Genomic DNA, 27,739 nt, shown 5'->3' on the forward strand with positions numbered 1-27,739 from the left:
CGGTAAACTGGTGTTTACTCTGTCGCACCTGCGCTGATGAAAATAATCAAGCAGGAGCGTGCACACACAGTCAGCAGCAGAGAGCTCTGTCTGGGACTTGGACAACCCCGGAATTCCACAAAGCTCTGGATACAGGCTACGTTGTAGCTAAGATTTTTGAAGTCTGGCATTTTGAGGAAAAAAGTGAAAAAATCTTTGAGGGGTACATAAATACCTTCTTAAAACACAAGCAGGAAGCCTCCGGTTTCCCTCCCGAATTTGATAAAGACCCCGAGAGCAGAGAAAAATACTGGCTAAATCAGAAGATTCGTTTAGACCCAGAAAAAAATCAGTCATAATCCGGCAAAACGACAAATGGCTAAGATCTGCCTCAACTCTTTCTGGGGGAAATTCGCCCAGAGGTCAAATCTGACGTAGACCGCGCTCGTTAAAAACGCTGACGATCTGTTCAGGTATCTGTTTTCTGAAGAGTACGAGGTCACATATCTAAGATTCCTCAGCAGTCAGGTGGCCATGGTTCAATGGAGGTACGGCCCGCGGTACGTCAGTCGACCGGGTAAAGCCGTCAATATTTTCATTGCAGCGTTTACAACTGCGTACGCGCGTTTGACCTTGTACGGTTTTATGGAGGCTGTGGCAAATCCTGACAGGATTCTGTATTATGATACCGATAGCCTGATTTACGTTTGTAGGCGGGGTGAAACCCCGCTGCCTATCGGTAATTATCTGGGGCAGCTCACCGACGAGTTGAACGGCGATGTCATCACAGAGTTTGCAGCAGCGGGGCCTAAAAGTTACGCATATAAAACCGTACGAGGTAAAACAGTCATGCGTGTGAAGGGGATCACTCAAACGCACGAGAGCTGTCAGAAAATAAACTTTGACAGCATCAAAGATCTGGTCGAGGGTTATATAAAAGACCCCGCCCTCACTGCATCTATCAAAACACCACAGCAGGGAATTAAACTTCATAAAAGCAGTTTCAGTTTGACAAACGTGTCATTTCAAAAATCCTTCAGGGTGGTGTATAACAAGCAGCGTCTTTTAAAGGACGGGGAAACTAAACCGTTCGGATTTTGAACCATGTCTCACTTGGGAAATACGGTGGAGTTTGACCCCAGACTTCAGCCCCCATTCTCCTGTCTCATCGTTGGACCGAGTGGTTCGGGAAAGAGTGTGTTTGTGAAAACATTGCTGGAAAATTGTAGCCACGCTATGAGATATGTGCCTGACAACATTGTATGGCTGTATACGTCTGAACAACCTCTGTATTCTGAACTGAAGAATAAAAATATTAAATTTGTAAGAGGACTCCCTGACTCATTTCTGGACGACAGCCTTTTCCCTGAAGGTCAGAGCCATCTGGTTATTTTGGACGATCTCATCTTTCAAGCAACGTATCATCCTGAAGCTGTAAGAATTTTCACCCAGTACAGACATCACCGGAAAATGAGCGTCATCATGATCACACAGAACGTGTTTCATAAAGGGAAATACAGTCGAACCATCAGGTTGAATTGTAATTATATGGTGCTGTTTAAAAACCCCAGAGACAAGTTACAGATGTACATTCTGGCTCAGCAAATGTTTCCCGGCAGAAAACAATTTTTTTGGAGGCTCTTGATGATGCTACGAGCGTACCTTACGGGTATTTATTACTGGATTGCACGCCGGAGTGTCCAGATCAGTTCAGACTGAGATCGGGATTACTCCCACACGAGTGGCCCGCGGTTTATTTACAGAAAGATAAACGGATATGAGCTCTCTTTTAAAAAGGAACGTCCCCGCTCTTAAAGCACTAATCAGAGCCGGGGCGAGGGAGCGTCACCACAGCCTGAAGACCTGCAGGCCGGAGCTTCTGAAAACTTTATCCGAGATCGCTTTAAATATATTAAAGGGGAATATCACCTTGAGCGACTCTCAATTCCATGCCTTGAAAAAACGGAAGAGTTTTCCGTCTTCTGGCCGACAGAACAACCAGTTACAAAAGGAAGCGGGGAGCGCTGATTCAGACAGGCGGCTTTCTCCTGCCTCTGCTCACTGCGGCCCTGCCCGTTATAACGAGTCTAATACTGCCCAGAGGATAATGGTGTTCAAAGCGGCGCAAAAGATGTTTTTACTGACTCCTCAACAGATGCTTCAACTCGGACATTCCGTTCCGCCGAGCGGAAATAACATCAAACGGCGGAAAATGATTTAGACTCGCGAATGCGGGCCGTGCTGGAGGAACGTACTCACTCCCCTTATGAAAAAATTAAAAAGTATGAGGCTCTGCTGCAGCGCTATTTAACCCTGACCAAACAGGGGGAACTCGAATCACGCGTTTCACCCCCGCAAGAGCCTCGCGTCGCTAAGCAACCTGAGGGGGTGGAGGAGGAGGAGGAGGAGCTGGATGAGACTGTGACAGAGGTCCTGAAGAATATCCCCTCCAGAGAGCGTAGAAACACTGAATATATTATGAGGAAATTGTCGGTGGGTGATACGCGCTGGAGTCCATCGGGGGAATTTATTTACAAGGGGAAAGTCGTGAGGGGGTCTCACGCCATAGATTTTATGAAACATCTTGGATCCTCGTTCAAGAAATCGAGCCCCCCTACAGGCTGGTTGAAGTTCCTCAATATTTTACAGGAGCGGAACATTCCGGTGGCCTGCGTATCAAACCTGCAAGCCCGCGAGCAGTTTCAGAAGCTTAAAAAAGGACGGAGCAGCTCACCGGATGAAACCCTTCTTTTAACCGATTTGCCGGCCAGGAAGAAACTTAAGAAAAAAAAAAAGACTTCCAACGCTGGGAAGGTTTCTCACCACAAAAGGAGGGTGTCGAATTAAAAACTGACTGGATATTATGATCAGGATTTTGTTGAATACATCGCAGTCAACTGAAACTCATCTCCGGCCTTCATCACTTTTATTTGGCATATGGTTTAAAAACAACTTTCAGCACTTCTCTACTTAATAACAACGATGCAAAAAATGAAAAACATTAAAGGTATGATCGGGGGTGCGTTTTCTACACATCCGGAACATTTTTCACAAAAAAAAAACATAAAAAAATCAAAGGTCAATGCTTCTTTCTACGCTTAATAACGGGGGTTTAAAGCGTGCAAACGCGATAAAACTTTAAAGGTATGATCGGGAGAGCATTTTCTACACATCCGAAGCATTTTTTCACAAAAAACCACACATAAAAAATCAAAGGTCAAAGGTCAACCCTTCTTTCTACGCTTAATAACGGGGTTTTAAATTATGCAAACGCGATAAAACTTTACAGGTATGATCGGGAGAGCATTCTAAGATGGGGGTTACATTTTCACACGGAAAAACATAAAAAAATAGGAACGCCGGTTAACACAAGCCGTGACAATATTTAAACTCATGCAAAGGCCCTGCTAGCTGGTTACAGGAGGTATGCAGCTTTTCTTAAGGCAATAACATCTTTTCACAAAATCAGAAACCAAATCATCATTCGCGATAGTATTTTCGGTGTATAAAGACACCACGTCCTGGTACGACTTCCCGGCGGCTCTGTTATACAGATAATACACGCAGTGTTGTCCGCATACGTCCGATAACTCGTGCTGAAGCTGTTTGTTGTGATACAGAATGTTTTTAACATCTGGGAGATTCTCCAGATATCGCAGGATGCTTTTAGGGTAATATTCAATGTCCGGGCTGAGGCCGAACGAGTCAAAAAATGTGGCTCGACCATTTTTTTCAACGGTGAGCGCTAACCAGTGTTCCCCCAGTAAATGTCTAGGCTGGGTATTTACAATGAAATATACGTGAGGGTCCGGCTTGATCCGGAATAACTCGTCAGACGCAAAAACACCGGCGAACAGGTCTCCTATAAGCCCCTCATAACAGCGTCCAATTCCAGGGTGTTCATCAGTAAAAATCCACAAGGACCTGTCGCTTGGAATTAATCTCCAGGAGAGAATCGTAACATGCGTACACTATCAGCGTAGTGGTATGCGGAATCGCGACTCTGAGTCTCATCTCAAGTCGCAGGGTCCCTGTGGAGACGTGGCTCAGAGCACCGCTGTCCTCCTCCGGGTTTAAATTGAAGACATACAGCGCAAAGCCGTGTGCAAAATCCTCCCGGTCTATACAGAGAGGCAGGTCCTTGAGGTGTCGCCCGGTTGCCGTGTAGAGATTGTAAAACTCCCTCACAGAGAGTCCGTTGTTAAATTCAGGCTGGAAAGCTTTAGCCGGCAGCTGTCTCCCGTTTTGACTGAGTGCGAGGTACTCCAGGTCATAATGTGCAAATTCAAACAGGGACAGATTGTTGGGAAAGTGTAGGTACACGGACCCACAACAGGGGGCGCAAATGAACGGACAATGGAATAGGTCAAATAACAACACTTTACTGTTGTGAATGTGCACAACAAATACAACAGATTGCAACAATAGACAACAGTCAATTCACAAGGTGTCGTGTGGGCAGGCTCGAAGATAGGAGATGCCTGTCCAAAGCAGAACCGGAACCACACGATTTCCTCCGCCACCAGACCCCGGGAATACTGGAGCCGCCAAGTCCTGAACTCCCAGGTGGCCACTGCCTCCGCGTGTCGGATCTGGTACTGCTGGCGAGGAACAAAAAGCAAGTGAATGAGGATGCATTTGCACCCAGGAATCAGCACGGCAGGAAAGCTACCTCCACCTCTCGTTGGAAAAACAGTCCAAAAGATAATGCACAAAAAGTCACAAAGGTTATTGTCACGCAGACAGCTGAGGTACGTTACCTTCCAGGTAGAACGATATCTCGCAAAGAGGTGGAGACGTCGTCCTGCTGATATACTCCTGCCGATCAGATGATTGGTAACAGCTGTCGCAGGTGATGCGTGACAGCTGTCACCCTGGCTGCTCCTCTGAGGCGGCTGCGCCCTCTGGTGCCTGGAGCCCGCACTCCAGACAGGGCGCCCTCTGGTGGTGAGCCAGCAGTACCTCCTCTTCTGGCGGCCCACACAACAGGACCCCCCCCCCTCAACGGGCGCCTCCTGGTGCCCGACCAGGCTTGTCCAGGTGGCGGTGGTAGAAATCGGCCAGGAGGGCCGGGTCCAGGATGAAGCTCCTCTTCACCCAGTAGCGTTCTTCAGGTCCGTACCCCTCCCAGTCCACCAAATACTGGAAGCCCCGGCCCATCCTACGGACATCTAAGAGCCGGCGCACAGTCCAAGCCGGCTCGCCATCGATGATCCGGGCAGGAGGTGGTGCCGGACCGGGAGTACAGAGGGGTGAGGTGTGATGGGGCTTGATCCGGGACACGTGGAAAACGGGATGGATCCGCAGTGAGGCTTCAGCTTCCGGCCTCACTGCGGCTGGACTGATGACCTTGATGATCTTGAACGGACCAATATACCGGTCCTGCAGTTTAGGGGAGTCCACTTGAAGGGGTATGTCCTTGGTAGACAACCACACTGCCTGCCCTGGCCGGTACGTAGGGGCCGGGGTCCGCCGACGGTCTGCATGGGCCTTCGTCCTCATCCGGGCCCTCAGCAAGGCAGAACGGGCGGCACGCCACACCCGACGGCACTTCCGTAGGTGGGCCTGGACCGAGGGCACACTGACTTCTCCCTCAACCACTGGAAACAAAGGAGGTTGATACCCCAGACACACCTCGAAAGGGGAGAGGCCGGTGGCTGCCGACACCTGGCTGTTATGGGCATACTCAATCCAGGCCAGATGGGTACTCCAGGCCGCCGGGTGCGCGGCTGTCATGCAACGCAGGGCCTGCTCCACCTCCTCATTGGCCCGTTCTGCTTGTCCGTTGGTCTGGGGATGATACCCGGATGAGAGACTCACCGTGGCCCCCAGTTCCTGGCAGAAGCTCCTCCAGACTTGCAAGGAGAACTGGGGACCGCGATCGGAGACGATGTCTGTTGGAATCCCATGCAACCGGACGACGTGGTGGACCAGGAGGTCCGCTGTCTCCTGGGCCGTCGGGAGCTTCGGGAGGGCCACGAAGTGGGCCGCCTTGGAGAATCGGTCCACTATCATGAGGATGGTGGTGTTGCCCTGGGACGGCGGGAGGCCCGTGACAAAATCCAGGCCGATGTGGGACCAGGGGCGATGGGGCACGGGCAGCGGCTGGAGCAGTCCCGAAGCCCTGCGATGATCAGCCTTGCCCCTGGCGCAGGTGGTGCAGGCCTGGATATAATCCCGGACGTCGGCCTCTAGGGACGCCCACCAGAAGCGCTGCCGGACAACTGCCACGGTTCTTCGCACCCCTGGATGACAGGAGAGCTTAGAGCCGTGACAGAAGTCCAAGACTGCAGCCCTAGCTTCTGGTGGGACGTAGAGTCTGTTCTTCGGCCCAGTTCCGGGGTCCGGGCTTCGTGCCAGGGCCTCCCGGACGGTTCTCTCTACGTCCCAGGTGAGGGTGGCCACGATAGTGGACTCCGGGATGATGGGTTCCGGTGGATCCGACAACTCCATTTTGACTTCATCTTCATGTACCCGGGACAAGGCATCCGATCTCTGGTTCTTGGTCCCGGGACGGTAGGTGATCCGGAAGTCAAAACGGCCGAAGAACAGTGACCAGCGGGCTTGCCTGGGGTTCAGCCGCTTGGCGGTCCTGATATACTCCAGGTTCCGGTGGTCAGTGAAAACCGTGAATGGCACGGACGTTCCCTCCAACAGATGTCTCCACTCTTCAAGAGCCTCTTTCACCGCAAGGAGTTCTCGATTGCCGACGTCATAGTTCCGTTCGGCCGGGGTCAACCTGCGGGAAAAATAGGCACACGGGTGAAGGACCTTATCGGTCTTCCCGCTCTGGGAAAGCACAGCTCCTATCCCTGAGTCCGAGGCGTCCACTTCAACCACTAACTGGCGACTAGGATCGGGCTGCACCAGAACGGGTGCAGACGAGAAGCGCCGTTTCAACTCCTTGAACGCGGCATCGCAACGATCCGACCAGGTGAAGGGGACTTTTGGTGAGGTCAGGGCTGTCAGGGGGCTAACTACCTGACTGTAGCCCTTAATGAACCTCCTGTAGAAAGTAGCAAAGCCGAGGAACTGTTGCAGCTTCCTACGGCTAGTGGGTTGGGGCCAGTCTCTCACCGCCGCAACCTTGGCCGGATCAGGAGCGACGGAGTTGGGGGAGATGATAAACCCCAGGAAGGACAAAGAAGTGCGGTGAAACTCGCACTTCTCGCCCTTCACAAACAGTTGGTTCTCCAACAACCGCTGCAGGACCTGACGTACATGCCGAACATGGGTCTCAGGGTCCGGAGAGAAGATGAGTATATCATCCAGATATACGAAGACGAATCGGTGCAGGAAATCCCGCAAGACATCATTAACCAATGCTTGGAACGTCGCGGGGGCGTTTGTAAGACCGAACGGCATGACCAGGTACTCAAAGTGACCTAACGGGGTGTTAAATGCCGTCTTCCACTCGTCTCCCTTCCGGATCCGAACCAGGTGATACGCATTTCTAAGATCGAGCTTGGTGAACATTTGGGCTCCATGCAGGGGCGTGAAGACTGAATCCAACAAGGGCAATGGGTATCGGTTACGAACCGTGATTTCGTTCAGCCCCCTGGAATCAATGCATGGACGTAGTCTGCCATCTTTTTTTCCCACAAAAAAGAAACCTGCACCCATCGGGGAGGTGGAATTCCGGATCAACCCGGCAGCTAAAGAGTCCCGGATGTAGGTCTCCATTGATTCGCGCTCAGGTCGTGAGAGGTTGTACAACCTGCTGGACGGGAACTCAACGCCCGGAACCAAATCAATGGCACAATCGTACGGACGGTGGGGGGGAAGGGTGAGCGCCAGATCCTTACTGAATACATCCACAAGGTCATGGTACTCCACCGGCGCCGTCCCTAGATTGGGCGGGACTCTGACCTCCTCCTTAGCCTGGGAACCGGGAGGAACCGAGGAACCTAAACATACCCGATGGCAGGTCTCGCTCCACTAAACCACTACCCCGGACGGCCAATCGATCCGGGGATTGTGTTTTAACATCCAGGGGAACCCTAAAATCACACGGGAGGTAGCAGGAGTCACAAAAAACTCGATCTCCTCCCGGTGATTTCCTGACACCACCAGAGTTACAGGTGGTGTCTTATGAGTGATTGGAGGGAGTAGGGAGCCATCTAGTGCCCGCACCTGCACAGGCGAGGTAAGCGCCACCAGAGGGAACCCTATCTCCCTGGCCCATCTGCTGTCTAACAGATCCCCTTCAGAGCCCGTGTCCACCAGTGCTGGGGCCTTCAGGGTTAAATCCTCATAAAGGATTGTAACTGGGAGTCGTGTGGCAATGTGGGTGTGTCCCACGTGAATGTCTCGGCCCACCCCTAGCCCAGTTTCTAGGGGCGGGCGTTGGTGTTTAACCGCTCGGGGCAGTCTCTTACCTGATGCTCCATCGAGCCACAAACAAAACACGCTCCGCGGACCAGCCTCCTCTGTCTATCTGGTGCCCTAAATGTGGCCCTGCTCATGTCCATAGCTTCGTCAGCAGGGGGAGCTGTAACCACACGGAGCGCAGGGGCCGTGGAGCGTGGGGAGGGCGGAACGCGGTCGGAACCAGAAGGGAGAGGGACGGCGTGTGCCCGGCCACGCCCTTCGTCTCGTTCCCGACGGCGTTCTTCTAACCGATTGTCTAATCGTATAACGAGATCAATAAGCCCATCTAAATCCCGCGGTTCGTCCTTAGCCACCAGGTGCTCCTTTAGAACCAATGACAGTCCGTTTACAAAGGCGGCGCGGAGGGCAGTGCTATTCCAGCCGGACCTCGCAGCCGCGATGCGGAAGTCGACTGCATAGGCAGCTGCGCTCCGGCGCCCCTGTCTCATTGACAACAGCACGGCTGAAGCGGTCTCTCCTCTATTCGGGTGATCGAACACTGTTCTGAACTCCCTCACAAACCCATCATATGTCAGAAGGAGCCGTGAATTCTGCTCCCAGAGCGCTGTAGCCCAAGCGCGTGCCTCACCACGAAGCAGGTTTATTACATAAGCTATCTTGCTGGCATCAGTCGCGTACATGACAGGACGTTGTGCGAAGACGAGCGAACACTGCATAAGGAAGTCCGCGCACGTCTCCACACAACCTCCGTACGGCTCTGGAGGGCTTATGTATGCTTCCGGGGAAGGTGGGGGGGGTCGTTGAACGACCTGTGGAACATCACTTGTACGCACAGGGTCGACAGGAGGGAGAGCCGCAGCAGCGCCCTGAGGGCGCGCTTCCACCTGCGCGGCGAGAGCCTCCTCCCTGCGGTTAAGGAGGACGTTCTGCTCGGTCATTAAATCCAACCGAGCCGTGAAAGCGGTGAGGATCCGCTGCAACTCACCGATCATTCCTCCTGCGGACGCCTGTGCGCCCTGTTCTTCCATTGGCCGTTCAACAGCTGGTTGACGCCCCTCGGGATCCATGACGATGGCCGAGATATCCTGTTGGGAAAGTGTAGGTACACGGACCCACAACAGGGGGCGCAAATGAACGGACAATGGAATAGGTCAAATAACAACACTTTACTGTTGTGAATGTGCACAACAAATACAACAGATTGCAACAATAGACAACAGTCAATTCACAAGGTGTCGTGTGGGCAGGCTCGAAGATAGGAGACGCCTGTCCAAAGCAGAACCGGAACCACACGATTTCCTCCGCCACCAGACCCCGGGAATACTGGAGCCGCCAAGTCCCGAACTCCCAGGTGGCCACTGCCTCCGCGTGTCGGATCTGGTACTGCTGGCGAGGAACAAAAAGCAAGTGAATGAGGATGCGTTTGCACCCAGGAATCAGCACGGCAGGAAAGCTACCTCCACTTCTCGTTGGAAAAACAGTCCAAAAAATAATGCACAAAAAGTCACAAAGGTTATTGTCACGCAGACAGCTGAGGTACGTGACCTTCCAGGTAGAACGATATCTCGGCAAAGAGGTGGAGACGTCGTCCTGCTGATATACTCCTGCCGATCAGATGATTGGTAACAGCTGTTGCAGGTGATGCGTGACAGCTGTCACCCTGGCTGCTCCTGTGAGGTGGCTGCGCCCTCTGGTGCCTGGAGCCCGCACTCCAGACAGGGCGCCCTCTGGTGGTGGGCCAGCAGTACCTCCTCTTCTGGCGGCCCACACAACACAGATCTCTTCTCCCGCTGAATGCATTGTGATTCACCATACCCAGAACCACATATTTGGGCATGGTTCATAAAAACAGGTTCTCCTGGTTGCATATCCTGGAATGGCTGGGGATCACGTAAGTCTTAACGTTGATTCGTGATAACGGGTACACGGCGTTCCCTTTCATGAGAGCTGTGGAGTGACCCAATCTCACTGCAGGGGATATGGTGACTTTCTTAATGAATAGGGACGCGCCCAGAATTTTCAGCTTGAAAGTGGAGGCCGCCAGCCCCATCAGGCAGAAAGCATTGCTGGCTCGAATTAATTGAACTCTTAGATCAACATTATTCAGAAGAAGCCTCTCGCAGAAAAATATGTCCGCGTGCAGCAGGCCCTGAACTTGAAATTCACGAGATTCGGCGCTAAAGCGTGCTCTGCTCACGAGGCCTTTATTCGGGCCCGCGTCATCCACAGCGGTCGAATTGTGCTGACCCGGGGTGTCTTTGTAAAACAATCCGCCTGTGAACTGCGATTTCAATGAAGCGGGCGAAAAGTTCAGCAGCGTCTCAATCATCGCCCTGTACGGGTGCGTCGCGCTGGACTGGGAAATTAGCCGGTCACCCAGAGTCACGTCGACTTGCGAGAAAATCGTATTGAGAGGGTCATTTATTACCCCCACGCGGGCGTCATTAGCCAGGTCAGTCCCGTCGGCGTTTGTAATTTTCAATCGCAGATAAAGCAGTGTATTATTGAGGTCTAAATACCTCTCACCGTCTCTGGGGATAAAAAACTCGATAGGGCCCGTGTCCGTCAGGGCTGATAACGGGCTGACCTCAACATATTGGCTTTGCTCAATGGACAGCTGGGTCCTGGGGACGGCGATTAAATCCAATTCGCTCATGGTGCATTTGGGGGAATTATTTCGCAAAAGAGACATTGTTTAAGAGAAAATATCCCCGGACAACCTCCTCTTCTTATGCTTCCTTCGAACTGTTCTGCTTTTTCCGGGGGTCTTTCGCTTTTTAAACGTTTTGATCCGTTTCCCCAGGGGACGTTTCCGGGGCCTTCTTGAGAGCACCAGGATCCCGGACCCCCGCTGCTGCTCGGGTTCCTGACTCCGTCCGGCCCTCTCAACAATGCGGCTCACTACGTCGGAAGCGATGCTTCGAGCTGCATTTTTGGCGATCGTGTATCCTTGTTTAATCAGTGGCGACACAAATTTGAACAGTTTCGAAAATATGTTCCTGAGCCCGCGCCCGTACATAACAGGAGCGCCGTGGAAGCCGTGAAGGCCGTTCCCGACTTGATTTTCATAGTAAGGCACAAATCTATAAATGTTGGCTTTGTGCGCTGCCCCGGCCATTTTTTTATCCCGCCGGTTTAAAATGTAATGTCACAACCACTTTACCGTATCTGAAATTCACCGGTCGATCTTGATCGCTTTTGATTTCGATGCGTATCGTCTCCAATTTCGAACGCTCGGAGGAGATGAGCAAAAGCGTCGCCCACCGCCTGAGGCTGTACAACGTCTGTATAACAGAACAGGTGATACATGCCCGCTTTTATATCAAGGTAGCGGGGAGAGCTCGTGACCCCGGGTCCGCATCTCAGCCATTGATTAGGCTGTATCCCCAGCATGTACGCCGTCGGGGCTTCAAAATATACCTGGCAGGTACCGTCTCCTTCCCACAGAAACTTTGTCTGGATATCGTCATATTTTAAAGTCAGCTTCGGATCTATAGTCTTCAAACGAGGGTTTATCCGCGCTGCAATAACCTCAAAGTTATCGTAATATCCCGTGTCAAAAAATTGCGAGTGAATGGCGAGTTTGTTCTTGGGCAGTAAGCCCGTAATTTTCTTCACCTGAAACGTACAGCAATGCTTTTCCGGGATATTTAACCAGGTGTGTGGATAACAAATTTCCGTCAGCGCCACATCCCAGTCACCCTCTAGATCGAGGTGTCGAGCCAAGTCCACCTGGTAGCATGAAATTGTGTTGTCCGGGAATACTTTTAGGCTGGCGTTTGAAGGCAGAGTCATATAAAATCCGTGTTTCAGATCCCGATCCATTTGTCATATGTCGGTTGAAGATAGATGTTGTCATATTTATACGGCCATCAGCTGGTCCGCGGGAATCCAGGAGTTAAATTTCTCGGGCCAATTTTTCCATCTGACAAATACAAATTTCTTCCCCTTGGTAAAACGTTCACGAATAATTTCTTGAACCTGATACGGTCTGTCTTTTGCTATTTTAACCTTCTGCAATTCTGGTTCAAAGAATGAACCTTCAATGATCTCGCCGTCATAATCTTTCAATTTATAAATGGGCGGCGCATGTTGTGTACATTCTGACACCATGAACATTTCATCAACTTTGTTCATATTTTATATCAAAAACTCCCCTGAGCTTGGAGACCCTGACTATATCTCCGACCTTATATTTAAACTTCACAGGCCTCCTGCGTAGGGTGGATGCCCCGTACAAATTTTGAAACACTCGATCTACGTTTCGAGCGTTAACATCATTCGGTCTCATCTTAATGCTTTTATGATAACTCTCGTTATAAGCCGTGAGTAAAGACGGCAGGACGTCGATGTATCTTTGTGTGTTTTTAGCAGTAAAATATCTCCACATTCTCGTCTTTAGCGTGCGATTAAACCTCTCGACAACCGAGGCTTTCAGATCACTGGCCGTGGCAAAATGTAGAATCCGGTGTTTTTTCATTAAATCTTTGAACGGTTTGTTAAAAAACTCTTTCCCAGCATCAGTCTGCAGCTTCAGAGGCACCCCGCTGTGCTTTAAGAGCGAGGCAAAGGCCTGTGAGACTTCGCGCCCTTGCTTTGACTTCAGGGCTCTGGCATACGCTTTTTTTAAGATATCGATAACGGTCAGCAGGTACTTGTACCCATCGTTAAAATCTGATAACCCCTGCATGTTGCATAAATCCGCCTGAAATTGGTTAAGGGGGTTTGTGACAAATACTCTATTTCTTGGAAAATGCGTCCTGGCAGGTTTGTGTAATGTGTATGCATCTTCCCCCGACAGGAAATCTCTGATATGCTTCATACGAATTTTAGATCCGAGTTGATCGCGCAGAGCCCTGCATAAACGCTCCGGTCCTCCAAAACTCCCCGGATTTGCCGGACTATAATACATAGCCTTCATTAAATCCTCATCACCCATCTTTTAAGGCGGATCTCTTCAGAATGATGAAGCGGATAGACCATTTTCATTTTTATATGTTTTAGCGAACATAAATATTTTGTTTTAAATAGGCGCTCTTGGAAACATTAAATTGAACTCTGATTCAGTACCGCGGAGAGCGCTCACAGATCAGCCTCGACCTTTTAATAAGACCGTGTTAAAACCCCGCATAAATTCATACGAGAACATTTTTTTCACCAAAACCTCGTTTGTATGACTCTGTCTTTCAATATGAAGTGCCTTGGGGCAACTGTTTGTTGTGATTTGGCGCTATATAAATACATTTGATTTGAAAACATTTCACCCTTTTTTCAACAATATTATTGGAAAGAACACTGACCGTCTAAGTTTTAGAATATATGCTTTATTACATTCATTAAAGTCACACACAGAGAAAAAAGCAATTGTTCATGTTTATTAAACACAACATACGTGGAGGAAAAAAGTATACGTTCATGTTTATTAAACACAACATACATCAATCAATCAACTTTTTTCTTATATAGCGCCAAATCACAACAAACAGTTGCCCCAAGGCGCTCCATATTGTAAGGCAAGGCCATACAATAATTATAAAAAACCCCAACGGTCAAAACGACCCCCTATGAGCAAGCACTTGGCAACAGTGGGAAGGAAAAACTCCCTTTTAACAGGAAGAAACCTCCAGCAGAACCAGGCTCAGGGAGGGGCAGTCTTCTGCTGAGACTGGTTGGGGCTGAGGGAAAAAAACAGGAAAAAGACATGCCGTGAAGGGGGGCAGAGATCGATCACTAATGATTAAATGCAGAGTGATGCATACGGAGCAAAAAGAGAAAGAAACAGTGCATCATGGGAACCCCCCCACAATCTACGTCTAAAGCAGCATAACCAAGGGGATGGTCCAGGGTCACCCGATCCAGCCCTAACTATAAGCCTTAGCGAAAAGGAAAGTTTTAAGCCTAATCTTAAAAGTAGAGAGGGTATCTGTCTCCCTGATCTGAATTGGGAGCTGGTTCCACAGGAGAGGAGCCTGAAAGCTGAAGGCTCTGCCTCCCATTCTACTCTTACAAACCCTAGGAACTACAAGTAAGCCCGCAGTCTGAGAGCGAAGCGCTCTAATGGGGTAATATGGTACTATGAGGTCCCTAAGATAAGATGGGACCTGATTATTCAAAACCTTATAAGTAAGAAGAAGAATTTTAAATTCTATTCTAGAATTAACAGGAAGCCAATGAAGAGAGGCCAACACGGGTGAGATATGCTCTCTCCTGCTAGTCCCCGTCAGTACTCTAGCTGCAGCATTCTGAACCAACTGAAGGCTTTTTAGGGAACTTTTAGGACAACCTGATAATAATGAATTACAATAGTCCAGCCTAGAGGAAATAAATGCATGAATTAGTTTTTCAGCATCACTCTGAGACAAGACCTTTCTGATTTTAGAGATATTGTGTAAATGCAAAAAGGCAGTCCTACATATTTGTTTAATATGCGCTTTGAATGACATATCCTGATCAAAAATGACTCCAAGATTTCTTGACATGAAGGAAAAAAGTATCCGTTCACGTACAAAACTGGAAAACTCTGAGTAATACATCTCCCCCGCATTTACGGTTTATTTCAGTATTCAGCTGTAAAAGTGTAGGAGCAATCTCCCCTCTGGGCAGTTCCAGCTGTTTCACCCGGCACGCCATCACATCCACAAACAGAGTGTATAATGTAAGCACGTGCAGCGGATTACACCGTGTAAAATCGTCGGTGGTCAAAACAGAGATTTTCAGTAATACGTTGTACAGAGATTTTTCAGATGAATGGAGAGCCGTGTTGTAGATATGTTCTGTCCAGACTCGGGGCCCGGGACGACGTCTGATAACGTCGAAGACCCTCTCCATAACGCATGAAGGCGGGGTGTCTGGGGTCTCCACCCTGCGAATGACGGCCCGCTCCAGCTTATACGAGAGTCCACGTATAATATAAACTTCCCGCAGGCTTTGAAAGAGACTCATCACACAAATACCCATGACTGTAAACAACATAATGATGATATAAAAAAAAAAAAAATGCAGGGTTTTTTTTTTCTTCAGTCGTCGGGGTTATAGACAGCTACCATCCACTCCAGGTCGAGATCGGCGTCTTCACCGAAACGTGTACAGTTCGTTGATCTTTGCTTCAAAATTATCAGTGTATTTCAGCTCAGTGAGGATGTTTTCTACCGCCCCCTGGACCCTCGCCGCCGATGGGTTGAGGAAGCGCTGGGCTAGGAGTTTTACCACAGCCGGAATGAAGGTCGTTCTCCAGGGTTTCACCATTAATCTCTCAAAATGTCCGGTAAAGAAATATTCATTTAACGGGTCCAGGCACTCGTGCTGGCGCTGGCTGGGGTGATCGATCTCACACCTGTAACAGAGTTTTTGTCTGTAACTTTTGATCACAGCCAAAAGTAAGTGGGCCACGCCGACTTTCACCGTTTTCAGGAATTCCTCTGACAGGAACCCGTCTGGCCGGTCTGATGCGTAAGATGTGGCGTATTTCTCAGCCCGCTCGAGGTCTTGTACCTCCCCCGGACTCGCAGCCTCCGTGACAGCGGGAAGAGAGCCCACGCCTCCCGGGCTAGAAAGCGCATGAGAAGGATGGATCTCGCCCCAGACCGGTTAGAGCTGAACTCCCCACGGGGTTTCGTACCCGCCGCGGGTCCGTGAAGCCTTCTGGCGCCTGTGCTGGTTCACGACTGGCTCGGCGGATCTCGTCCAGGCCTGCTCCGGGGATGGCCGGTCTCTTCCACAGGCAAGTGTGCAGTCACAAGTGATGTCATCGGCCGGTGCGATGGGGGAGGTTGAGGAGCTCATGCTGGTGCGTCGTCCAATGCTTAAATGAGCTGTGGTCCGCTGGGTTTTTTTATAGAAATCCCCGTGCATGCGGGGGAGGAGCTATGTCAGAGTTTTTTTTGTTGTTTTTTTTAAGTAAAAAGAGGCACCAAGTTTTTTCGGACTTTGATCACGTCCCTCCAGGCCAGACACCTTGTAAAAAGGCCCGTAATCCTCTCGTTGCAGGTGTTGAACAACTCGTCCCAGCTCTCAGCCGCGGCTGTGATGGATCTGACGCGGCCGCTGGCACTAACTCTCTCCAATTTAATTTCACCCTCAGAGTCAGCGTCAGGAGGTCCCCGCTGAAATATCACCCTATAGCGCAGCCCCTGGGGGCTGAGCCAGGTGAGTTGGAAGTGAGTTTTCCTCTTTTCTGGCGTCCGATCCGATTTTTCCGCCTTCATCACCTCGGGCGGCATCTCCGATCAGCGGGTGTCCCACAGCCCCTGATCGACCGGGTAATATCTTAAAAGAAACTGCATCTATCGTGACTAAGAATAAGCTTTGTTTTTCCATCTTCAAACAAGCCCAGCGAACGACCCCGTCATCAGGAAATCGGATGTAATAAAACATTCAAGATTCAACCAAAGATTCAAGCTTCTCTACTATGTTACAAAAGACCATCCGGCGTGACACCCCCGCTGCGCAGGTCACACACACACACACACAGCACTCCGAAACACACACACGCACACACACACACACACACACACACACACACACACACACACACACACACACACACACACACACACACACCCAGACAGACACACACAGCTAGCGTCTGCAACAGGTATTACAGCCGTGGGGTCATGTTTCCGTGAGGAGCTCTATGCGTGGGTATTTGACCGTCTTGCTGCAAAGACTTACAGCCGTTACAGCCGAGAGACGATTATTTTTAACCCTTCTTTACTTTAAGAATTAACAAAACAGAAAAGGAGATGCATTAATTTAAGAATTAAAAAATATTAAAGGGGTATTAAAATATTCGTGTTTAATCACTAAATTGAAGAAAACCTCCCATAATTGTGCAAAAGATACGGGTATTTTTTAATCCTTCTTTAAGTGAGGCATTAAAAACCATAAAAGGACGCGCTTTAATTTAAGAATTAAAAAATATTAAAGGGGTATTAAATATTAGACACTGATTTATGTTTAATTATTTCAGAATTAGTTAATTCTTTAATACATTAAAAAAGATCTAGGTATTTTTTTAATCGTTCTTTAATTCATGAAATAAAATGACATTAAAATATTAGACCATAGGGCTTGGAGGCAGAGCTTGGGGCGGGGTTAGGGGAGGTGCTAGGGGCAGGGTTAGGGGTGGAGCTTGGGGGCATGGTTAGGGGAGGGGCTGGGGTGGAGCTTGGGGGTGGGGCTAGGGGAGGAGCCAGCGGTGGGGCTTGGAGGTGGGACTAGGGGAGGGGTTAGGGGTGTGGTTAGGAGCGTGGCTTAGGGGCGAGCCATAGTGACTAGTCTATTCTGATTGGCTGTGATGTCATAAGGGGCGGGGCTAGAGGCGGGGCTTAGTGACATAGTCGATTCTGATTGGCTGACAGGGCCATAAATCAGTTTTTGACATAAGGTCGCTCAGTTTACTCTCTCATGTGGTACATAGCCAACTAATAAAGATAGATTGATCATATTTAAGATCGAAGCATTAATTAATGGTAGGGCTTCCTTGAGCAGCCTGGTAGGAATGGGGTCTAATAGACATGTTGATGGTTTGGAGGAATTAACTAATGAAAATAACTCTGACAGAACAATCAGAGAGAAAGAGTCTAACCAAATACCAGCATTACTGAAAGCAGCCAAGGATAACGATATGTCTTTGGGATGGTTATGAGTAATTTTTTCTCTAATAGTTAAAATTTTATTAGCAAAGAAAGTCATGAAGTCATTACTAGTTAAAGTTAAAGGAATACTCGGCTCAATAGAGCTCTGACTCTTTGTCAGCCTGGCTACAGTGCTGAAAACAAACCCGGGGTTGTTGTTATTTTCTTCAATTAGTGATGAGTAGTAAGATGTCCTAGCTTTACAGAGGGCTTTTTTATAGAGCAACAGACTCTTTTTCCAGACTAAGTGAAGATCTTCTAAATTAGTGATACGCCATTTCCTCTCCAACTTACGGGTTATCTGCTTTAAGCTGTGAGTTTGTGAGTTATACCATGGAGTCAGGCATTTCTGATTTAAAGCTCTCTTTTTCAGAGGAGCTACAGCATCCAAAGTTGTGCTCAATGAGGATGTAAAACTATTGACGAGATAATCTATCTCACTCAGAGTTTAGGTAGCTACTCTGCACTGTGTTGGTATATGGCATTGGAGAACATAACAAAGAAGGAATCATATCCTTAAACCTAGTTACAGCGCTTTCCGAAAGACTTCTACTGTAATGAAACTTATTCCCCACTGCTGGGTAGTCCATTAAAGTAAATGTATGAGGACAAAGCTTCTGGGGAAAACCTGGTCTTGTTAGGAGAGACGACATCCATCCCACTTTGGATGGAGCAGCTCTCATTTCTAGAAATCTGGCCAATTTTCTTAAATCCTCCAAACCGTGACTATCCAGGGTTGGGACCAGGAAGCAGAGTTGTAGTCTTACACACCTCTCTGCAGCTTCTCTCCCCCTGCCATCCCCTCATTACCCCATCCCCGTAGAGACGGTGCCTGCTCTCAGACCACCAATAACCAGCAAAAATCTATTTAAGCATAAAAATTCAAAAAGAAAAAATAATATAGCACCTTCAACTGCACCACAGACTAAAACATTTAAATGTGGTCTATTAAACATTAGATCTCTCTCTTCTAAGTCCCTGTTAGTAAATGATATAATAATTGATCAACATATTGATTTATTCTGCCTTACAGAAACCTGGTTACAGCAGGATGAATATGTTAGTTTAAATGAGTCAACACCCCCGAGTCACACTAACTGCCAGAATGCTCGTAGCACGGGCCGAGGTGGAGGATTAGCAGCAATCTTCCATTCCAGCTTATTAATTAATCAAAAACCCAGACAGAGCTTTAATTCATTTGAAAGCTTGACTCTTAGTCTTGTCCATCCAAATTGGAAGTCCCAAAAACCAGTTTTATTTGTTATTATCTATCATCCACCTGGTCGTTACTGTGAGTTTCTCTGTGAATTTTCAGACCTTTTGTCTGACTTAGTGCTTAACTCAGATAAGATAATTATAGTGGGCGATTTTAACATCCACACAGATGCTGAGAATGACAGCCTCAACACTGCATTTAATCTATTATTAGACTCAATTGGCTTTGCTCAAAATGTAAATGAGTCCACCCACCACTTTAATCATATCTTAGATCTTGTTCTGACTTATGGTATGGAAATTGAAGACTTAACAGTATTCCCTGAAAACTCCCTTCTGTATGATCATTTCTTAATAACATTTACATTTACTCTGATGGACTACCCAGCAGTGGGGAATAAGTTTCATTACACTAGAAGTCTTTCAGAAAGCGCTGTAACTAGGTTTAAGGATATGATTCCTTCTTTATGTTCTCTAATGCCATATACCAACACAGTGCAGAGTAGCTACCTAAACTCTGTAAGTGAGATAGAGTATCTCGTCAGTAGTTTACGTCCTCATTGAAGACAACTTTGGATGCTGTAGCTCCTCTGAAAAAGAGAGCTTTAAGTCAGAAGTGCCTGACTCCGTGGTATAACTCACAAACTCGCAGCTTAAAGCAGATAACCCGTAAGTTGGAGAGGAAATGGCGTCTCACTAATTTAGAAGATCTTCACTTAGCCTGGAAAAAGAGTCTGTTGCTCTATAAAAAAGCCCTCCGTAAAGCTAGGACATCTTACTACTCATCACTAATTGAAGAAAATAAGAACAACCCCGGGTTTCTTTTTAGCACTGTAGCCAGGCTGACAAAGAGTCAGAGCTCTATTGAGCCGAGTATTCCTTTAACTTTAACTAGTAATGACTTCATGACTTTCTTTGCTAATAAAATTTTAACTATTAGAGAAAAAATTACTCATAACCATCCCAAAGACGTATCGCTATCTTTGGCTGCTTTCAGTGATGCCGGTAATTGGTTAGACTCTTTCTCTCCGATTGTTCTGTCTGAGTTATTTTCATTAGTTACTTCATCCAAACCATCAACATGTCTATTAGACCCCATTCCTACCAGGCTGCTCAAGGAAGCCCTACCATTATTTAATGCTTCGAATTTAAATATGATCAATCTATCTTTATTAGTTGGCTATGTACCACAGGCTTTTAAGGTGGCAGTAATTAAACCATTACTTAAAAAGCCATCACTTGACCCAGCTATCTTAGTTAATTATAGGCCAATCTCCAACCTTCCTTTTCTCTCAAAAATTCTTGAAAGGGTAGTTGTAAAACAGCTATCTGATCATCTGCAGAGGAATGGTCTATTTGAAGAGTTTCAGTCAGGTTTTAGAATTCATCATAGTACAGAAACAGCATTAGTGAAGGCTACAAATGATCTTCTTATGGCTTCGGACAGTGGACTCATCTCTGTGCTTGTTCTGTTAGACCTCAGTGCTGCTTTTGATACTGTTGACCATAAAATTTTATTACAGAGATTAGAGCATGCCGTAGGTATTAAAGGCACTGCGCTGCGGTGGTTTGAATCATATTTATCTAATAGATTACAATTTGCTCATGTAAATGGGGAATCTTCTTCACAGACTAAGGTTAATTATGGAGTTCCACAAGGTTCTGTGCTAGGACCAATTTTATTCACTTTATACATGCTTCCCTTAGGCAGTATTATTAGACGGCATTGCTTAAATTTTCATTGTTACGCAGATGATACCCAGCTTTATCTATCCATGAAGCCAGAGGACACACACCAATTAGCTAAACTGCAGGATTGTCTTACAGACATAAAGACATGGATGACCTCTAATTTCCTGCTTTTAAACTCAGATAAAACTGAAGTTATTGTACTTGGCCCCGCAAATCTTAGAAACATGGTGTCTAACCAGATCCTTACTCTGGATGGCACATTTAGGGCAGTGACTGAACACTGTGGGCACGTTTAGGGCAGTGACTGAACACTGTGGGCACGTTTAGGGCAGTGACTGAACGCTGTGGGCACATTTAGGGCAGTGACTGAACGCTGTGGGCACATTTAGGGCAGTGACTGAACATTGTGGGCACGTTTAGGGCAGTGACTGAACGCTGTGGGCACATTTAGGGCAGTGACTGAACGCTGTGGGCACATTTAGGGCAGTGACTGAACACTGTGGGCACGTTTAGGGCAGTGACTGAACACTGTGGGCACATTTAGGGCAGTGACTGAACACTGTGGGCACATTTAGGGCAGTGATTGAACACTGTGAGCACATTTAGGGCAGTGACTGAACGCTGTAGACACCTTTAGGGCAGTGACTGAACTCTGTGGGCACATTTAGGGCAGTGACTAAACACTGGGCACATTTAGGGCAGTGACTGAACACTGTGGGCACATTTAGGGCAGTGACTGAACACTGTGGGCACGTTTAGGGCAGTGACTGAACACTGTGGGCACGTTTAGGGCAGAGACTGAACGCTGTGGGCACATTTAGGGCAGAGACTGAACGCTGTGGGCACATTTAGGGCAGTGACTGAACGCTGTGGGCACATTTAGGGCAGTGACTGAACACTGTGGGCACATTTAGGGCAGTGACTGAATGCTGTGGGCTGTTATGGTGCTAAAGGTGGGATGAGGTATGTTGGGTTGTTTATTGTCCAGGGGTGGGGGTACATTGGTTTGTTTGTTGTCTGGTGTGGACGTGTGTTGACCTGTAGCATCTCCTGGAGGGCAACAGGTCAAACAGGGTGTGTGCGGTCTCCTGTGATGGCCTTGGTTGTCCTCAGGCAGCAGGATGTAGTGATGGTTCTCAGGCCGGGCAGAGGTCAGCCGATGATGTTTTGGGCAATGTTTATAACCCTCTGCATCGCCTTCTTGTCTTCAGCTGTGGAGCCTGTGTACCACACACCCAGACAGCATGTCAGTACCCTCTCCACCGAAGAGTGATGGAAGGCCAGCAGCAGCTTTGTGTCCAGGTTGTTCTTCCTGACGACATGCAGGAAGTGTAGAAGAAGCTGCTGCCAGTGTGCTGCTGCTGCTATGATAACCAGATGGACTTCAGTACCTCTGTAGGACTTACTTTATGTCCTAAAAAATATATGAACCTAACTATAGGCATTCTGTGCTGTATATCTGTGACTTTGAGCTCTGGAAATCCACTTTTTCACTCGGGCATTGGAGTTGATGAGACTGTCCTTCCCTGAACACCCAGATTTCTGCCAAATTTAATTCTTTGAGATTCCTTTTTTTATGACCACTGTGTAGTTCAAAGTAATGAAATTTCTGTGACTTTCTGTGGCTGGCAATTTCAAGTTGTAATGAATGTGTATTTAAAAAAAGTATTTAAAAAAAAGTATAGAAAGAGATTTCCTCGGGTTCATTGTGAATTTTACAATCTTTGGGTAAACTAGAAAGCTCAGCTTGGTGCGCGGCAGCCCAGTGTGAAGTTACAGATTCAGCTCAGTGGTACAGAGGAACGAAATGAGGAGCTCCATCCAGACATGGTTTGGCCTCCTGGGTAATGAGCCTCCTGGGTTTCTCTCTGTGTTCATCTGTCAGTCCAGTCCTGCCACTGCAGTTTGAGCACAGGGGGCCTCGTCCGCTCACCTGCTGAGAAAACACTGCTCTTCTCCACAGGCCAGCACAGCGGGGACCAGCAAGCTTAGCTCCAGCTAATTAGTAGAGAAAGGCACTGTTTTTTGGAAGTCTGCAAAAGGTGCACCACTGTGGGGAGTTCAGACGTGCTTTCTGAAGCCAATCAATTCTGGACAGACTCTCAAGATGATGGGAGGCAATATCGAGCAGATTTGCTGAAATATAAGATTTTGGACCTTGTTGATTTTTTTTTTTTTTTTTTTTCTTTTCTAAATGGTACAGTGATTATTGCAGGTGGCATTAAGTCTAAGTTGTACTCTGGAATTTTAAGTGCATGGCAAAGGGTGCACAGTGCAACGGTGTCAGGTGGGATGGTAAAAATTACATGAGGCAGTGCAATGGTATTGTTATTTTGGAGCAATTTTCTAGAATGCACTCGTACTGGTTGTTATAATGGAACCACTGTCCCCTGCAGTGACACAGAGTACATCCTAATGGAAGACACAGTGATTTTGCAGTGTCATTTAAAACTTAATTGTACTTAATCGACAAATGCAGCAGAGTTTTAGCTTTTTGTACAATGCTTTGGTAAAATGGGAAGCTTTGAGTCCAATTATTGTTTTTTTTTTTAAATGGTTCATGATACCATCACGAAAATGTACCGCTTTTCGTGATGGTATCATGAACCATAGATTAATTTACTTTTTGTCATGTCATCACAAAATGGCATAGCATTGGGTTGAAATCACACTTATGGCCCTATCTTCAACCCAGGATAAAACAGCATCATTCCTAGTGTACAACAAAGCATTGTCGTCTTCAGGCTCAATGCCCAAGTCATACAAATAGCAAATAAAATTGTTTATTTCTGTCCCCAGAAGTGTGTTATTCTAAAAAGGTGGTGTGGTACTAGTGTATTACTGTTATGAGGATGCAGACATGATTGTTCCATAGATGACCTAAAGCCTGGTCTAAACTTGAGTTGTTGTATGTAGACTGCAATTTTCAGATGGACCTTACATAAGTAGATTCACAATGCACATACACTGTGCTTGTATACACAATAAAACTAAACTGAAAACAGCCATTAAAAAAAGGCATAAACATGGATACAGAAAAACATAACTTCACCAACTGCTTCACCACAGGGAGCTTTGGTGGATTCTCTCCAGTGGCATGCTGTAATGAGTTTGAAGACTTTTCACAGTAGTTCTCTTTAAATTGCAGTGCACCAGATTCTCTTAAAGGAGACAGTGCATGACATTCACTCATTCATTTTCTGCATTAGACCAAACAGCTCAGCCCACAGTACATTCAGTTCTCTACCCCTTCCCGTGGGATTCAGAGGTTTTTTTCCAAACCAAGTGGGAAATAGAATGTTCTGGGTTTACCAAAGGACCTCCTCTGAATTGGACATCCCTTAAAGACCTCCATAAGCGATGACCAGGGTGCATCCTCACCAGATGCCTGAACCACCTCAGCTGGCTCCTTTTGATGTGAAGAAGTAAGAAGTTCAGAGTCCCTTCTTGATATTTGAACTTCCTGGATACCCAATGGAGGAATTTCATTTCCACTGCTTGTATCTGACACCGTTTTCTTTCATTCATTACCCACAGTTCATGACCACAGGTGAAGACAGGAGTGTAAACTGAATGGTATACCAGGAGCCCCGCCGTCTGGCTCAGCACTTTCTTCACCACGATGGTCTGGTACAGCATTTGCAGGACCGCAGATGCAGCACCAATCCTTCTAAAGATCTCACTCTCCGTCTTACCACGACTTGTGTACAACACCCTGAGATATTGGAACTACTTCATTATGACACTGTTTTGGAGATAATATGAAATAAATCATTCTCAGTTGTAATTAAGCACCTAAACCCAATGCAATTGTGTCCTGCTGCCACACATCATGCACCGTAGATCATCAAGATGGGGCACTTAATCCTAATGGTGATGTCTGTCAGATCTTTTGGTCACTTTTAAGGATCTTTCAGCTGCCCTTGCCAGAATATGTTCTGACAAAATGTCTTTTGTGAGACTCCACCATCCCATGTACATAATATGGCGCACTCGTTGTAGCACTCTCACCTTAAAAATGAAGTCCCCGGTGCTGAAATGAACTGGTTTTAGCTTTTGATATGAGGCTTAGATAAAAGCAGCTTAATAAAGTCAGTGAAAAGGACAAAGTACACAGCTGTTGTTAAGGGCTGAATGAGTACTCACACACAGGCTGGCAATTTCAACTTGAAGCTCTCCAGACATAGAGATTGTCCTGCCAAGGCCTTTTGAATGGCACTAAAAAGGACACAGTGTTCTCTTGGCTGAGAAAACCATTCTTCCCTAAAATAGGGGAAAACATCTTCATTATACCATTACTCTTTTGTTGCCTCTTGATTTCAGCTCAGAGCCTGTGTATTTTTGCTTTCCTCTGTAAGGTCTATAAAAAGAACCCCATCGTCAGTGTAGTTTGTAAGATGCAGATTTGGTGTTTAGATTCTGCTTGAACACGCTGTGGAAAGTTTCAGCTCATTCTACCAATGCAGTGACCTTATTAATGCCCATCTTCTTCTTGGAGCTACACTTTGAACAATGTCCTTTGGTGACCAAAGTACATAACATAATGGAATTGTTCCCCCGGGACAACAGGAGAACGGGAAACTGATTAATAATAGTCTGACTGGGGCACAGGGATTGGATCTTATTAGATGGACCATAATTAGGTCAGCAAGTCTCAGCAATGAAAAGTGATACTGAGCATCTTGGATTATCTGATTAAAGGCAAATAATCAGATCTTAGATCAGCCACAGCTGACACTAACTGAGCCAGAAGTGAAGATTACCCGATGTGTGAAGGTGATTTTAAAGGTTAAGGATTGCCGAGCACAGCCTTTATTAGCTCCTTAGTAAAATTAATAGTCTGAATATCAGGATTCATGATTTGTTCTTGTTTTTGGCATCAGTGAGGACATGTTTAATTAGCAAAGGAGACATTATAGCTTATCTCCGTGAAATGAGAAGACACTGTGTGCTGAAATATTCAGCACGTTAGATTGGTGTTTGGATTGTGTTTGAGTTTATAGACTGAAGTCGTGCACGGTGATTGTATCTGCAGACCCACAGCATCAAAGACAATAGGAGGGGGGCATGGTTTCATGTTTTTCATGACTAGCAAGCAGGTCCAAATTTGACTTGGCAGGATGTTGCATTTTTCCCTGATCCAAGTGGTGGTGGTGGGGGGTAACTTTGGCAGGGGCTGCTTCACTCAGGATGTAGAGACAAAAAAGGTAACGGGGAACAGAGGGTGCATGGTGATGATACCAAGTGGGGGACTTGAGCCTGCTGCTTGTTGTGGAGCAGATGGGCCTTCACACTGCTCCGCCCGGTGGCCCTCCTTTCTTATCTGCAGTCCGAGTCCTCAGAGCCACAAGAGCAGCAGGAGAACATTTGGAGTATTTGGGCTCCCACAGCCGAGTGTTGTGGGATTTTGCTGTCAGAGTCTGCCTATCTGTTGAATTTTTTTCTACACCACCTGGTTTGTAGTGAGGCACTTCTGCTTTGCTCCATCTCCAAACTGCCTGTGTTTCAAAGACAGAGAAAAACCCTTTTGGAGAGCTGCTGTCAGAAACATTCCACACAGTGGGGCAGCATAGTAAAACAGTTGTGCATTCATGGATAAAAGCATCAAATTTGGCACATTTATTCTAAATTAACTAATGTTTATTTTCAGATATGGGGCCATCTTGGAGCTGACCTCTAATGAACTTACAGGGGTCAATAAAGATTTACACAGGGGTCAAAATTTTAAAATGCTCCAATCATGTTGAAAACTATACCACATTATTTGTCCGATCATAACAATTTTAAAAAGGTATAGTTTGGACTATCTATGACTGAATGTTCTGGAGTTATGCGGTAAAAACAGCAAAAATGGTGACAAAGGTCAGTTTTAGTTTGTATAGGGGTCAAAAGTTAAAACTGCTCCAATTTTGGTTAAAAAAAAAAAGTGATGCAAATTATTGGTTGAAATAAAAGGATTACTAAATGGAATAGTTTTGACAATGTTGAATGCTTGGTCTCCAAAGTAAAGGTCAAACAAGGTCGACGTCCATTGAATTCTATGGCATGTGACACGTTACCCTGTAACACCATAACTAAGCATGACAGATGATGCAAACTATTCCTTTTAAAAATGCTATTAACTAAACCAATAATATGCATAATTTTTTACCAAAATTGGAGCAACTTTAAGTTTTGACCTCTGTATAAACTGATACTGACTTATGTCACAATTTTTGCTGTTTTTACCTCATAGCTCCAGAGCATTCAGTCATAAATAGTCCAAACTATACTTTTTTGGAATCATTATGATCAGACAAATTATGTAGTATAGTTTTCAACCTGATTGGAGCATTTTAAAATTTTGACCCCTGTGTAATTCCTTATTGTCTCCTGTAACTCATCAGAGGTCAGCTCCAGGATGGCCCCATATCTGAAAATAAACATTTGCTAATTTAGAATATGTGTGTCAAATTTGATGTTTTTATCACAAAATGCACAATTGTTATGGAAATTTTAGTTAAACTGCTCCACTAACACAAACAGTCCAAACTTTGGATAGATGCATAGGGTTTTGTGTCAAACTTTTTATCGTGTATTATACGTGTTAATTCCAAACTCCAGTAAACGTGCGTCTCCTTTCTTCCCCTGTAGCTCACCTACCTGCCTCCCCCGTGGGGAGAGTGTGAGTCAAAGGCTTTGGAGTCTGGCTTTTTTCAGGCCTACAGTGTGACCGCCTGCAGGATTGACTGTGAAACGCGTTACATCGTGGAGAACTGCAACTGCAGGATGGTGCACATGCCTGGTAAGCACCAACACCAGTCTGATGTCTGCAGAACATGCATTAAAGAGGACAGGTGGTGTATTGTACATCCATTTCCTTAACAAATACTTTTCAGCAAGTTTGT

At 46.8% G+C, this 27,739-nt stretch overlaps 1 protein-coding gene across 3 annotated transcripts in view; it reads left to right on the plus strand.

Annotated features, from left to right (window-relative positions):
- Positions 1 to 27,739, plus strand: part of asic2 (acid-sensing (proton-gated) ion channel 2) — a 1,153,097-nt gene that overhangs the window by 1,069,070 nt on the left and 56,288 nt on the right. For all 3 annotated transcript variants that reach the window (XR_004565497.1, XM_034189651.1, XM_034189650.1), the window contains one exon: positions 27,486 to 27,636. Coding sequence is in view for 2 of the 3 variants with exons in the window: in XM_034189651.1 (XP_034045542.1) it covers positions 27,486 to 27,636 (151 nt within the window). In the remaining variant the exon portion in view is untranslated. The remainder of the gene's footprint in view (positions 1 to 27,485; positions 27,637 to 27,739) is intronic.

This window comes from Thalassophryne amazonica, chromosome 16 (genome assembly GCF_902500255.1).
Source record: "Thalassophryne amazonica chromosome 16, fThaAma1.1, whole genome shotgun sequence".
NCBI lineage: Eukaryota > Metazoa > Chordata > Actinopteri > Batrachoidiformes > Batrachoididae > Thalassophryne > Thalassophryne amazonica.